We start from the raw sequence: 15,053 nt of genomic DNA, 5'->3' as shown, positions 1-15,053 counted from the left end.
TGCAAGGATATTAAGGTTATAATAGTAGCGATGTTACAATACCTATCTTCAGCGGCGCTGCAGTTCTGCCACTGGCCGTGTGTGTGACTTTGGTGCCTTTGAGGGGGGGGGGGATTAAAATCCAGTTTTGTACTGCCTATCGGAGGCGGATTTCCTCGGGCTGCTAGGTATATATATTTTTTAATTCGCTGGACAATTTAATAATTGGATTTAAATAAAAAGCGACTTCTAACGCCCTCAACGACTACAACGTGACGGATCGCAAGAACGGGACAAAACAAAGGGTAAGTCGTCTATTTTACATAATATCTTGCTTCTTGGGATGGCTTTAATCTAATTTTATGTTGCGAAAATGTTATTTGGGCCCCATACGAACCAGCAGTGTTTTTCCTGCCGATATGGAATTCAAATTCACCGCAAATGCAACGTTCCAATCGATCGCGTTCCAGAAACACCTACTCGCAAGATGATTTAAATCGTCATTTCTTTTGCCCACGATTGTCAGAAGCCGCCTAAATTGTCTATGTTTTGTGTTATTCTCTCTCTCCATGATCATTATTTTTAAACTAAATATTCACAACAGTTTGAGTCACATGTATTGTGCAAAAAACAATAATTTTGATTATATTTTGAGTGGATGTTTCTGGATTAATTTATGGGAATTAAACATTAAATTCCTTCCATATAAATTCATGACAGTGAGATTTAAAAATCATGTTATATTGTGAATTCTTGTGTGAATGGGATTAGTTTGTTATTTGGATACTTAGGCTATTTAAAAAATATATCCTTTTCTTAAGAAATGGAATTTACAGGACATTCTTAATGGGAAAGTAGTGGGCAGAAAGGCATGTCATGCGTGGTTTGAAGAGCAAAAACTTGTAGTTTACAATGCCAAAATTGAAAAGTTGAGGAAAAACAAGGTGTACAGAGTTGCTTATTGGTTACAATCTGAGGAGTATGATGATGCTACTGATTATGATATGCCAATGTACCAGCTAGCAACTGATCTTCTCCATAAAGACTTGGTCTATTGCTAGAAATTGTAATTTATTTACCTATCTGTTATGGACTTCCAGCATATTATACAATAATATTAAAGTTCTGATTTTTAGAATATCACATTTTTGAATTTTTAAGGCAGTCTGGGTGTTTATTACTATTTCCGTCACAACGGTCAATTTTGTAATTAGCTACAATTAGGTAATTAACTAATTATATGCTGTAATTTCAGGTCATCCAAGTAAGATGTTTTATATTTGTTTCAGAATGCTTCAATCTATAATAACTGAACATTTCATTCAGTTATCTTAATTTTTAAGAAAGTTATGGGCTTTTGACTGTCCTCGATCACAGCTTTTGTGTTAAGTCAATGGAAAAGCAATAGGGAACAGGATGCTAATTTCTGAGTATGAAAATGGCCATAACTTTTTTAATACTGAAGATATGAAAGTGAATTAGGTGTCAAATTAAACTTCCTTTTATGCTTTATCTGATGGGATAAATTGCAGACTTGATTTTTAAAATCTGAACATTTTGTAACATTGCTAATAATAGTGATTTTAATTTCAGGTTGGAACCCTTCTTCAGACACAAAGCTGGCATAACTCAGCCCGGTGGGTCAGGCAGCATTTATGGAGAAAAAGGATAGATGATGTTCCAGGTTAAAACCCTTCTTCAGACCTTCTTCTGACCTGCTGAGTTACTCCAACACTTTGTGCCTATCTTAGCTATAAACCAACAACTGCAGTTCCTTTCTACACAAGTAAGAAAGCTCTTATTTTTCTGTTGCATGTTTGTGCTTCTTGGACTGCAGAAACAAGTGATTATAGAAAGTTCCAGAGAGGAAGTCACCTTCTTCACAGAAGTGGGAGTAAATCATTTGGTCATGAGGTGGTGTTGCTATGCTTGAAACCCAGGCGGTGGCATCCCGCTGGGGAGTGATATGAACCAGTTTCCCGTCTACCCTGTAGAAACATGGAACTGCAGATGCTGATTTGCAGAAAAAGACACTAAGTGCTGAATTGACTCAGCAATTCAGTCGCATCTCTGGAGAACATGGACAGGTGACGTTTCGGGTCAGAACCTTTCTTCAGAAAGAAATGTCATCTATCTGTGTTCCTCAGAGATGCTGCTTGACCAATTGAGTTCCTCCAGCACTCTGTGTCCTATCCTATCTGCCACCTCTGGTGAGTGTGAACATCCCGGCTGTCTGACTTCAGAGAATACCCTCAGGGGTACAGGGGGCACAGGATAGAAATGAGGGAGCTACTGTATAACAGCAGAAACAATTACCACTTTTATAAATCATTTGGATAGATTTATGGACTGGAAAGGTTCAGAGAGCCATGGGTCAAATGCAAGCAAATGGAACTAGCCCAATGTGAAAACTTGGTCGGCATGAACAAGGTGAGCCAAAGGACATTTGCCTGTACTGTCAGGGCCGGATTTACGTATATGCTAGACAAGCTTAAGCTTAGGGCCTTGAGATCTAGGGGGGCCTCGACTCGCTCCACCAAGGTGTATAAAACTTTTAACATATTTGTATTTTCTGAGCCTTGTCAACAGGAGTGTTCGAGTCGGTGTGCGGCTGCAAGTTTAACAATGTCAGAACCAGCTCCGACTGTGCCCGACCTGCCTGCTACAGGGGAGAAGAGATAAGGCTCCGGGCTGGGTATAGGGTGGGTGGGAACGAGCAGCCACCTGCTACGATAGGCGGAATGGTCCTTTCTATAGTTAACCCTGCTCACAGTCTCTGATGGGTCTGGTTTCCCGCCCACCGGGACCTCCCGCTGATCCTCGCCACTCCACTGCCCTCCAGCAGCCCACAGCCGTTACCTTATCTGCAGCCTGGACTCAGCACCGGGCCTGAAGCTTCCACGCTGCAGATTCCCACTCACCTGAGTTTGACTGCGTTGGGTCCTAGTGCTAGTCCCCCCCAACCCTGGTAACCTCAGTGGCTGTTTCACTGGGTCTTCCCCATTCCCCTCAAACCATGTGACCCCAGCTCTTCCCCACCCGCACTAGTCCTCATACCCCTCACCCCCTGACCTCCCACCACCCATCGCCTCGGCCTCAACCCACTCACCTGCATTCCTCTGGCCCCAACCCCCATCCCTGCTGTGTGTTCACCATTCCCCCTGACCTCCCCCTCTCAGATACCGAATGGTCTGCCCGCAGCAGAGGCCTCACCTTTGTCCCCCTCCATCCCCACCTCAATGAGTTCCACGCCCGACGCGATTTGGAGCTCTTCTTCCGAGGGCAGTCTTATGACAATGCTGCCAACATGGCTGGTAGGTACAAGGGTATGCCGCAAAAAATCCTCGAAAAAAATCAAATTTGCAAGATTTATTCCATGCGCTGCTCACTCATTAAATTTGGTGGGCTATTCGGCTGTTGATTGCTGCCTTGATGCAGTGAACTGTTTTGGAATTATCAATGACATTTATACCTTCTTTTCATCCTCCACAAAGAGATGGGCAGTTCTAAAATCATTTTTGCAACCTCAGTCAGACACTAGGTGGGAGGCACGTGCAAAAGCCACAGAAGCTATTTTGGAAAGTTACAGCACTATCACTGATGCCCTCAGTCATTTGTACTATGATGTTAATATGAAGGTGATATCAGGCTTCAAGCTAACAATCTTTTGCAAAAAATGGAAGAACTGGAATTTGTGTTTATGCTGCATTTTTGGACCCGTCTGCTAGGTCATTTCCACAAGATCAACAAAGCCATTCAGAAATCCAAACTGTTATTGAGTACTTGTGCAAGTTTGTACAGTTCACTTCAGGATTTTGTAAGCAAAATTAAAGATTTTGATGAGCTTGAGCAACAAGCAAAGGCCACCTTGCCAGATGTTAACTACAGAACTGTCACAGGGAGACAAGGAGTAAGGAAATGATGGAAGTGCACCTGGTCCTGATGCTTTAGACAAACTCTCTTCAAGAGATAAGCTTAGGATAAAATCCTTTATTCCTATACTAGATGCACTTTAAAACAATTTGAAAAGAAGAGATACTGTGTATAGTGAAGTTGCACAACAGCTTTCCTTTCCTGCTAATCTGACCGCATCTAAGCAAGAAATTCAGCAAGGTGTTGAACTGTTGATGGAAGCATACCCAGAAGATGTTGACCTGAAACCTACTGATGAATTTTTGCACTTTCACTTGTACGTGAGACAAAGCCATAGGCATACAGAAGAACACTCTCTGTCTCATACAGACCGTTATCAAATAATATACAAGGGAACAATTCAGATGGCGTTCCCTAATGTGGAAGCAATCTTGCGGCTGTTTCTTAGTTTAATGGTCACCAACTGCTCGCGAGAGAGGTCTTTTTCAAGACTCAAAAGAATTTAAAATGAATTAAGGTCCACAATGTCTCAAGAGAGGTTGTTTGCACTGAGCATTCTGTGCATTGAAAGTGACAAACTTAGACAAACAGATCTTGGTGAACTTCTGGATGATTTTGCTATGAAGTAGGCGAGAAAAAAACATTTTTGCTCTTAGTGTATTTGTAGTTTCTTTATTTCTTAATATTCCACATTCAATTCAAGAGGCACTTATTGTCCCATGCATCAATTGGTACAATGAAATTTGGGAGTCACCATCCGACGTCGGAACGGAAGAACATTCTCAGCGGCTTGGACCTCCGAATCGGCCACTTCCCACCGGAGACCGCGGCTCCCGAAGTACACAGGCTGAGCTGGGCGGAGATTCACGCTGGCAGTCCTTGGCAAAGGGATCCCAGGGCTCCACAATGTTGAAATCAGCGCGGCTCGAGGCTGGGAGCTCCACAAACCACAGCTCTGATGTTGAAGCAGCAGGCCCAACACTCCAAAGCTTCAAACGGCGATCCAGGTAAGGCATCGCCTGCTCCGCGGTGATTCCAATATGTATGTTAAAACCAACTGTTTAATGACAACATACAGTAGGATCAAAAAAGTGTCACACTGTCACTGTCGGGTAGTCATGGTCCTCTAGTCGTGGGGGTGGGGGATTGGGAGGGGGGCTCACAAGTGAAATAGCTTAGGGCCTCTCTTCATCTAAATCCAGCCAGTACTGTACACCTCTACGACTCTATCCCCTCTCTCAACCTTCGGAAATGTTAGAGGTGAGTGGAAGACAGTGTGGCGTACCAGTAAGAAAACGGCTGTTGCAAGAAGTACAAGTGGGTTAACTTGACATTGTTAGCAATAAGAAATTTAAGTTATTTTCACCCCAATAGAAAATGTTTTCTGAAATGTTAGTCTGCCCACCAGATTAATAGGGGGCAAAAACTTCAATCTACGTTTGTCCAATCTCCCTTTCTTGCAGACTAATCAAAGTTATGATAAGCAGCAGGGTAAATATTTTGTAGTGGAGGAACACGACTAACTTGCACAATTTCACCCGATAATGATAAGATATTCTGTGCGCAAAATACAACGTGCTGGAGTGACTAAGCAAGTCAGGCAGCATCCGCGGAGGGAATGGACAGGCAATATTTTGGGTTGAGACTCTTCAGACTAGAAAATCTGTGAAATGTAAGAAACAAAGAATTGCAGATGTTGATTTACAAGAGAAGCCACAACGTGCTGGAGTAATTCAGCAGGTAGGCAGAATTTCTGGAGAACGAGGATACGCGATTGGCTGAAGCAGGGTCTAACCCAAAATGTCACCTATTCATGTTCTCCAGCGATGCTGCCTTACCCGATGAGTTACTTCAGCACTCAGTGTATTCTCTTAGATAATCTGCGTGATGTTGACTGAGCGATTGATGTTTGGTCAGGTCACAGGCCAACACGCTGGCCTTCTGCTATACTGCAACCTAGGAATTTTGATCTGCACTGAGAGAGCCCATTGCTTAATGGCCCATAGGGAGATGATGGCCCTGACTCTCCCATTGACCATGAACCCACGAGGAGGTAATGCTCATGATCAAATGGAGAGGTGATACCCAAGGTCCTTCCACTGACCCACGGGGAGAGTCCTTGCCCATCCTGACCCTCCCATTGACCACTGACTATTGGGGAGATGATCCCACTGACCACTGGCCCACGGGGAGGTGATACTACTGACCCACCCATTGACCATAATGACCCACGGGGGAGTCCTTGCCCTCCTGACCCACCCATTGATCCACGGGGAAATTATGCCATTGACCCACGGAGTCTTGCCGGACTGACCCTCCCATTGACCATTGACCCACGGGTAGAGAGAGTCTTGCCCCTGGACCACTCATTGACCATTGACCCACCGGTAGAGAGAGTCTTGCCCCTGACCCACCTATTGACCATTGACCCACGGGGAGAGTCTTGCCCCTGACCCACCTATTGACCATAATGACCCCCGGGGAGAGTCTTGCCCCTGGACCACTCATTGACCATTGACCCACCTTGCCCCTGACCCACCTATTGACCATTGACCCACGGGGAGAGTCTTGCCCCTGACCCACCTATTGACCATAATGACCCCCGGGGAGAGTCTTGCCCCACTGACCCTCCCAGTGGCCATTGACCCACCGGTAGAGAGAGTCTTGCCCCTGACCCTGCGGCCGAGCCCAGGGCGACTCCGGCCGTTCCGTCGGACCCCACGGTGCCGCGGCGTCACAAAGGGCGTTGCCGGGCGGCGGCGACAGACGCTCGGGGGCCACATTGAGCGGCGCGGGCGCGGCGGCGCCGGTGGCTGCCCCCATGCTTGTGCGGCCGCTCCTGCTCACCTCTCTCCTGCTCGGCACAGTGTCTACCCTGCGCTCCGCCAGCGCTCAAGCCCGCCATGGCACTGCACCAGCACGTAAGTCAGCGCATCCCCATCCCCACCCCAGCATCGCCTGGAGCAAAGACCTCCCCACGCCACCCAACTCCTCTCCTCCATCGCCTGAGCAGAGACGCCCATCCCCACCTCTCCCCACTTCCACCCATCCTCGCCCTAAGCAAATACCCACACGGAGCAAAGAACCCCCGTCCCCACCCGCACTTACAGCAAAGACCCTCCATCTCACGCCAACCCATCCCACCCTCCCATCTCCATCTCCATCTCCATCTCCATTGCCAATTTACCCTGAGTCCTGTTCCCCTCTCATTGTCCCTGCAGAGTTGGCCCGTACCTCGCCGATGTACCATGTGGAAGCAAAGCCCATCGTCCTCATTGAAAACTACACGTTATCTCCTGGTAAGGCATTGGGACAGGAATGTAGCTACTGGGGAGAATGGATAAGATGTCTTTTCCTCAGGGTAGGGGGAACCATAGGACAAACGTGTAATGTGAGAGGGAAAGATTTAATAAGAAGAGAAACCTTTTTCGCTTTTCTGGGGGGAAGGATTTAATAGGAATATGATAGATTCTTATCTGGAAAGGTTAGGTAGGATTCTAAATTTTCAAATTTAATAGGAAAGGCCTGTGGGCACCTTCACCCAATGGTGGGTGGATATATAGAATGAATTGCCCGAGGAGGTAGTTGTGGCAGGTACATTTAGCATTTAAGAGACACTTGGACAGGTACATGAATAGGAATGATTTGGAGGGATATGGACCAAACAGGGGCAAGTGGGACTAGCTTATGGATCTTGGTTGACATGGATAAGTTGGGCTGAATCACCTGCTTCCGTGTATGAGTCTATAAGTCTAAATGGTCATGTAGGGTTCGCCTTGCCTCCTGTTGACTAAAGACTCAAGGGGAGATGGTGCTAGTTATACATACACACACGTATATATATATATAGTTATATAATCCTATATAAATGTACACTGTTTTTTTTCTCGTTTATAACATTGTTTACAGAGTACTATGTTTGCATATTCTGTTGTGCTGCTGCAAGTAAGGATTTCATTGTTCTAACTGGGACGTAAGGTAGTTGAGGCCAGTTCATTGGCTATATTTAAGAGGGAGTTAGATGTGGCCCTTGTGGCTAAGGGGATCAGAGGGTATGGAGAGAAGGCAGGTGCGGGATACTGAGTTGGATGATCAGCCATGATCATATTGAATGGCGGTGCAGGCTCGAAGGGCCGAATGGCCTACTCCTGCACCTAATTTCTATGTTTCTATGTAAGAGAATAAATCACTTGACTCTTGGCTTACGTCGTTAATGTGTGGAATAGAACTAGTGTACGGGTGGTCGGTGTGGACTTGGTGGGCCGAAGGGCCTGTTTCCGCACTGTATCTTTAAATTAAACTAAAAACACTAAACGAGAGGGAGTCCACTCAAAACGTCACCCAATTTCTTCTATATAGAGTTGCTGGCTGCTCCATGGAGTTCCCCCGCACAATAAAAGCATGGAATAGTCTTCACCTTACCATAGTTACCCAACCAGACGCAAGTAAATTTAAGGTAGCTCTTTTTTCCCCAAGAACCCTTTTTTGCTTAAGCCCATCCTCCACCAACTCCAGTTTAATTTCCATTGGAATATTTTTGGAGGACCAGGAAACCAAGAAGCAAGAGTTACTCCAGGGAGTGATTCTGCGTTGGGTTTCAGCGGTCGCGGTGACCGGATAGCAATGCGGCCAGATCTCCCACAATGCAAAGGTAGGGAGAAAGTACCCGCCGCTGACCAGTTGCCGATGATGTGCTGATTGGTTGTGCGCTTGTGCAGGGGGAGGATGTGCTGGCCGCGGCAGTGCGCATGTGCAAGGCGGTTGGCCGTGCCGGCAGATGAGGAGCAGCCAGAGAGCGGAGACCCGGCGACCTGGAGATGGATGGTGGGCGGAGACGGAGAGTAATAGAGAGAGAGGGGAGAGATAGAGAGTTGAACGGTAGGTGTCCCGGGTGCTTGGAAAGCCGGGCAAAATGGCACGGCTTTTAGGTTGCCCGGCGGGACTTTAGGTGGCCATTGGCAACCGGGCAACTGTTAATTTCAAGCCCTGCTACACGTAAGTATAATCAAGCCCTGCCTACTGTAAGTACAACATGTAGTGCAAAGATAAAATAACCAGAGTGCAGAATATAGTGTTACAGCTACAAAGAAAGTGAAGAAATTTAAAAAAGTGCAAAAGCCACAATGGGGTACATCGGGACTACATCCTTAGCTTACAGAAGGAACATTCATTAGTCCGATAACAGCAGGGAAGAAGCTGTTTCTAAATCTGGCAGTGCGTGTTTTCAAGCTTTTGTATCTTCTGCCCGATGGGAAAGACAGCTACAGGTGCACAACCTTTTATCCGAAGATCCAAATAACGAAAACCTCCGAATAGCGACATTTTTTCGGTCCTTGAAGAAAGGTCCTTGAAAACGTTCACCGAGGGCGGCCCGCAGAGGTGACAGCGGAACCTCCGGTCGGTCCTCGAAGAAAGGGGAACTAAATCCCCATTCATAAAAGAGAAGGTGAGGGTATATTGCGCGGGAGGGTTAATAATTGACAATATGCTGCTACCTGCCCGCTGAGTTAAAACGTTCCCACGGTAGACTCACGATACACAGTGTATCATGAGTCTTGCGTGGGAACTTCTCAACTCAGCGTGCAGGCAGCAGCAGATTGTCGCTCCCTTCAATTTCACCCCACCTACACCCCTCTGCTTCCCGGCCATGTGTGTGACCCCATCCCTCCCCTCTCCAGCTCCCCGCTCAGTGCACCGGCGCGGGGACTTTGCACTGTCTTCATGTCGGCGATGGTAGCATACAGTGCAGTCACCGGAGACGTCGGGACCAATTGGACGTCGACCACTGCAAGCACGGAGAACCCAGAGACCCACAGCCAACAGCAGCCCAGCCCAGCCCAGCCCCGCTCCAACTACAGAGGAACCTGGGTTGCGGATGACGGGGCGCAGCTCGGGGCGTCGTAGGGGCCCATCGGGGAGCGGGTTCCTGTTGGTCCTGACGTCTCCGGCCACCTGCTACCCTCCGGGAACTGTACCGCCCTTGCAGGAGAGTGGGGTTGTTTGCAGTTGCAGAGGGAGGGGGCAAGGGCGGTACAGTTCCCAGTCTCAGCTCCAGTCCAGGGGGGTGGCCGGAGACGTCAGGACCAACGGGACAGCGACCCCCAGGCCCACTGCAAGCACGGAGATCCCAGAGACCCACAGCCAGCAGCAACTCCAGCCCAGCCCCGCTCCAACTCCAGGGGAACACGTAGGGGCAGAAGCTGATGGTGTGCAAGGTGTTCTTGGGGTGGCGCAGCTCGGGCTGTGGGCAAACTGCCACTTGTCGCCGTAGCGGCCCATCGGGGAGCGGATTCCTCTGGAGTTGGAGGGGGAGGGGGGTATTGTGCTGTTTGATCGCCCCCTACTATCCCAGGGACAGGGAGACACAGCGGCTTTTTAGACTGGTGGGCAATCACTTCCAAAGTTCTGCCCACACAGTCAGTACACCTCTCCTACACTGCATTTCATACAAACATTTATTCTGCAAGAAAAAAACTACATTGAAGACTCAAACTCGCGACCGAGTAACTGCCGGGATCAAGGCGCAAACTCGCGACCTTGCGGATATGAGCCGAGCACTCTACCATTTAGCCAGCCATTAAAATCTACGCTAAAAAATTTCCATTCCGAAGACCGACAAATTCTGAATTACGAAAAGTGTCTGGTCCCAAGGCTTTCGGATAAAAGGTTGTGCACCTGTATAACTAATTTAAAATGTAAATTGGTTATTTCCTTGCTTGAAATGAGGGTATTGTTTGAATAACCAGAAGCGAACATCAACAAAGGAGCATCTATGGTTTAGTCAAAACACAATGCTGGAGAAACACAGCATGTCACGCAGCAGCTGTGGAGGGAATGGACAGACGATGATTTGCATGGGACCAACACTGATTGGAGTAGGAGGAAAACTGGAACTTAGACCATTTTTCCAGCTCTCTTTTCCAACTTTCTTTCTCCTACTCCAATCAGTTCCAACATATCTGCCTATTCCTTCCACAGATGCTGACTGGTCAGCTGAGTTCCTCCAACACTTTGTATTTTGCTCAAGATTCAGGAATCTGCAGTTCCTTGTATTCCCAATTAGGATTTGGTTGTGCATTTGTTCTTAACAAACATTCAACTCGTGAACCACAAATAGCATTGGGAGCATTCACCTCTGTGAATGGTGCTGACATGTAGTCCTTCAGTTTTGTTTCAATTAGAGGTTCTCCAGAGCTTAACCGGTGAAACTTCCAAATTATAATTTTCGCTCTTCAATGTTTCTAAAATCCACCTTTCTTCATTCCTACCAGAACCTATGAACCACAGAAGCCATTTTCTTGCCTTTCTTGCCTGCTTGACTAGCTAAGCGGGGACACATACAGACACTTCCTTAACCTTGAGCAGACTTTTCAATCATACAGCAAATGCTGATCTTGCCAGTGATACCCAGATCCTGAAGAGTTAAAAAAAAACGCTTTCAATACAATCACATACTTCTGTAAAGAGAGAAACCAAACAGTGCACAGTACTCCAGATGTGGTCTCACCAAAGTCCTGCCTCAAACCAGAGTCATACAGCACAAAACAGGCCCATCGGCCTAACTTGTCCATGCCAACAAAACTGCCCGATCAAAGCTTGTCCCATTTGACCATGTTTGGCCCACATCTTTCTAAACCATTCCTATCCATACCTTTTTTTAATGACTATCTCCCCAATACGTAGATCCATCTACTTACATTTATACTCTCGGCACCACTCGCCCTACCAGTAATTCCTCTAGCACTCCTCAATTTCTCAAGCTCCTGCCCAAATCACATTCTCATTATTTACAGACTGTATTCTAAAATCTTGTTGAAACTTGTTGAAAGTGAGTTGAGTGCATTGCCATGAAAAGATATGAGAACCTGTTATGCATGTGTCACCAAGATGATTATCAAAGTAACGTGGGAATAATTTGAAAATGAAACCATATAAAATGACAAAGTCATCTAGTCAAGGAGTCACAGTACATGGATGTAATGAGATTGAGTTCAGAGGCTGGTCTAATTTTGTACTGTCATGTATAAAAGTAAGTGTGATATCTGGACTATTTTATATTTGTGGTTGAATACTCCAAATATGTAACAGATTGGGGCCCTCACAGTGGCGCAGTGATAGAGCTGCTGCCTTCCAGTGCCAGAGACTCAAGTACGATCCTGACTATGGGTAAGAAAGAACTGTAGACGCTGGTTTAAATCAAAGGTAGACACAAAATGCTGGAGTAACTCAACGGGACAGGCAGCATCTCTGGAGAGAAGGAATGGGTGATGCTTCGCGTTGTGACCCTTCTTCAGACTATGACTATGGGTGCTGTCTGCATGGAGTTTGCACAGTCTCCCTGTGACTGCCTGGGTTTCCTCCTGCGTTCCAAAAACGTGTGAATTTGTGAATTGGCTTCAGTTAATTTCCCTTAGTGTGTAGAATAGTGCGAGTGGAACTGAAACTGAAGGTGGAAGAGAAGTGGGTGGGACAAAGCAGGGCAAGTGATAGGTGGATACAGGTGAGGGCGTTTAATTGGCAGATGGGTGGACAAAGGCTCAAGCTGAAAATAAAGTTAAGGGTTGTTAGATAAGGAGAGAAGTCAAATGTTAAGCCAGATGGAAGGATATAGATGGGGGTGGCGGGCGGGCAAAATGGTGGGTCAGAGAGATGGGGAAGGAAGGGTGTTGATTAAAATTGGGGAGTCCAGTGTTTTCACTGTTGGGTTGAAAGCTACCCAAGCCGATTTGAGGTGCTGTTCCTCATATTTAATACTAACAAAAGTGTAGGTTTTGAAAATTACATCTCTACGGAATGATGGGAATCTGCTTTGGAATGATGGGCATCCAAATTATCAAATTTATTTTACAACATAAAGTTTTCCTACATCAACAGTCAATAATGCTATGAATTTCAGAGAGAATTCTACATCTTTTAAACATCATAACCCATGAATTCTGAAAGCTCAGCTGTAGAATATATCAAAAGGTGTGGTGAATAGATTCGAAGATGTTGAGGAGATCAGGAGATTCGGGACTGAGGGATGATTTTATAAGAGGTGTATAAAATCATAAGGCAAATAAATAGGGCGAATGCACAGAGTCTTTTACCCAGAGGAGGGGAATCAAGAAACAGGAGAAAGGTTTAAGGTGAGAGGGGAAAGATTTCATTGGTACCCGAGGGCAACATTTTCACTCAGAAGGTGGTGAGTATATGGCTGTGATGCCAGTAGAGGTGGGTACTATAACAACATTTAAGAGGCATTTAGACCTGTTGCAATGGCCCAAGATAATGATCATCTGTGCTTTCTTAATTGCCTGTGCATGCCAGATGTAGTTCAGTGATAGCAAGTCACGTCTCTGAGTCGGAGAGTTATGCCCCTGTCCCACTTAGGAAACCTAAACCTCTGGAGACTTTGCGCCCCACCCAAGGTTTCCGTGCGGTTCCCGGAGGTTTTTGTCAGTCTTCCTACCTGCTTCCACTACCTGCAACCTCCAGCAACCACCTGCAACCTCCGGTGCAGAGTTAAGTAGGGTAACAGCCGCAGGGAAGAAACTGTTCCTGAACCTGCTAATGGAGAGACAGGTAGGGCCTCCCAGATGGGAGGAGGGCAAGCAGTCTGTGGCTGGGTTGAGAGCAGTCTTTGACGATGCTGCGCCCCCTTCGCAGACATCGCTTGCTCTGGACAGACTCATTGGAGGGGAGTGAGGAACCGGTGATGCGTTGGGCAGTTTTCACCACCCTCTTCAGTGCTTTCCGGTCGGAGACAGAACAGTTGCCATACCATTACTGTGATACAGTTAGTAAGGATGCTCTTGATGGCGCAGCGGTAGAAGTTCACCAGAATCTGAGGAGACAGATGGACCTTCTTTTATCTCCTCAGGAAGAAGAGACGCTGGTGAGCCTTCTTGGTCAGCGTTGAGATATTGTGGGTCCAAGAGAGGTCATCAGAGATGTTGACCCCCAGGAACCTGATGCTGGAAACACGTTCCACCTCCGTCCCATTCATGTGGATGGGGGTGTGCGTGCAGCTCCTAGACCTTCTGTAGTCCCCAATGAGTCCACAATGTAATTTTGATGAAATATGGATGAAGTGCTGCAAATGATGATGTATTATTGATGAAGTTGCTGATACAGTAATGCGTTCTGTAGATAATGCTGATGCATTCCTGTGGATTATATCGATGTTGTTTTATCAGTAATGCTGATATATTCCAATGGGAACTGCAAATACTTCTTACGGATAACATTGACGTATATGACAACACTGAGGCAATTTTTATTGATGGATCGTGCTGATTTTGACATTAACAAAGATACATGCGTAGGAATGAGGCTGATGAATTATTGGGATAGCACTAGTGCATCCTTGCAGACAATATTGATGAGTTGTTGAGCAAATCCATGGTATATTTTAGGAATTGACACTGAACATTCTTAAGATCACTGTTAATCTATTTCAAGAGAAATGCCTTATTTTATAAATGTATTCTGAATTTGGCATCGGTACATTATTGCCAAAACATTAATGTATTACTGGGATAAATGTTGGTGATACCTTGAGGATAACATTGACATAGACTTGAAGAGCATTCTGGTGCATTCTTAACTTTAGGTGTCCGTCCCTGGTGACAATAACAGGGTTAGAGTAACTCACTCCCAAGATGGTCACTCTGACATCTACGACAATGACCAAGGGACAGGCACACCCAAAACTGTCGGGTCAGCTGACGTCATTCCACCAACTTATTCAAAGTGAGCCTCAAATGCATTGAGTTTGTGAGAGACATACAGGTTACCAGTGATACTACCCAACTTCACATTGCAGCCCAAGAGGTATGAAAGGTCCATTAATGTCTGAAAACTGCAAGGAAGAAGCTTTGCTTGAATCTCTTCGTACTTTACTTTAGACTCAGATACAGCACGGAAACAAGCCCTTCGGCCCATTGAGTCTGCACCGACAAATGATCACCACACACACCAGCATTGTCCTACACACTAAGGCCAACTTACAAATTTACCACAGCCAATTAACCTACAAACCTGTACACCTTTGAAGTGTGGGGGGAAAACGGAGCACCCGGAGAAAATCTATGCGGTCACAGGGAGAATGTACGAACTCCATACAGACAGCACCCGTAGTCAGGATCGAACCCAGGTCTCTGATGCTGTAAGGCAGCAACTCTACCACTGCACCAATGTGCCATTAAGCTTTTGCTTAT

At 46.3% G+C, this 15,053-nt stretch overlaps 1 protein-coding gene across 1 annotated transcript in view; it reads left to right on the top strand.

The window, feature by feature from the left end:
• The first annotated feature begins 6,637 nt into the window (after nt 1–6,637).
• The window catches only part of LOC129702278 (uncharacterized), a 120,134-nt gene continuing 111,718 nt past the window's right edge, over nt 6,638–15,053 (top strand). The window contains exons 1-2 of the mRNA XM_055643985.1: nt 6,638–6,773; nt 7,074–7,151. Of these exons, the coding sequence (XP_055499960.1) occupies nt 6,674–6,773; nt 7,074–7,151 (178 nt within the window). The 5' untranslated portion in view covers nt 6,638–6,673. The remainder of the gene's footprint in view (nt 6,774–7,073; nt 7,152–15,053) is intronic.

Source organism: Leucoraja erinacea, chromosome 12, assembly GCF_028641065.1.
Source record: "Leucoraja erinacea ecotype New England chromosome 12, Leri_hhj_1, whole genome shotgun sequence".
Taxonomy (NCBI): Eukaryota; Metazoa; Chordata; class Chondrichthyes; order Rajiformes; family Rajidae; genus Leucoraja; species Leucoraja erinaceus.
This window is presented reverse-complemented; position numbering and strand designations above follow the sequence as displayed.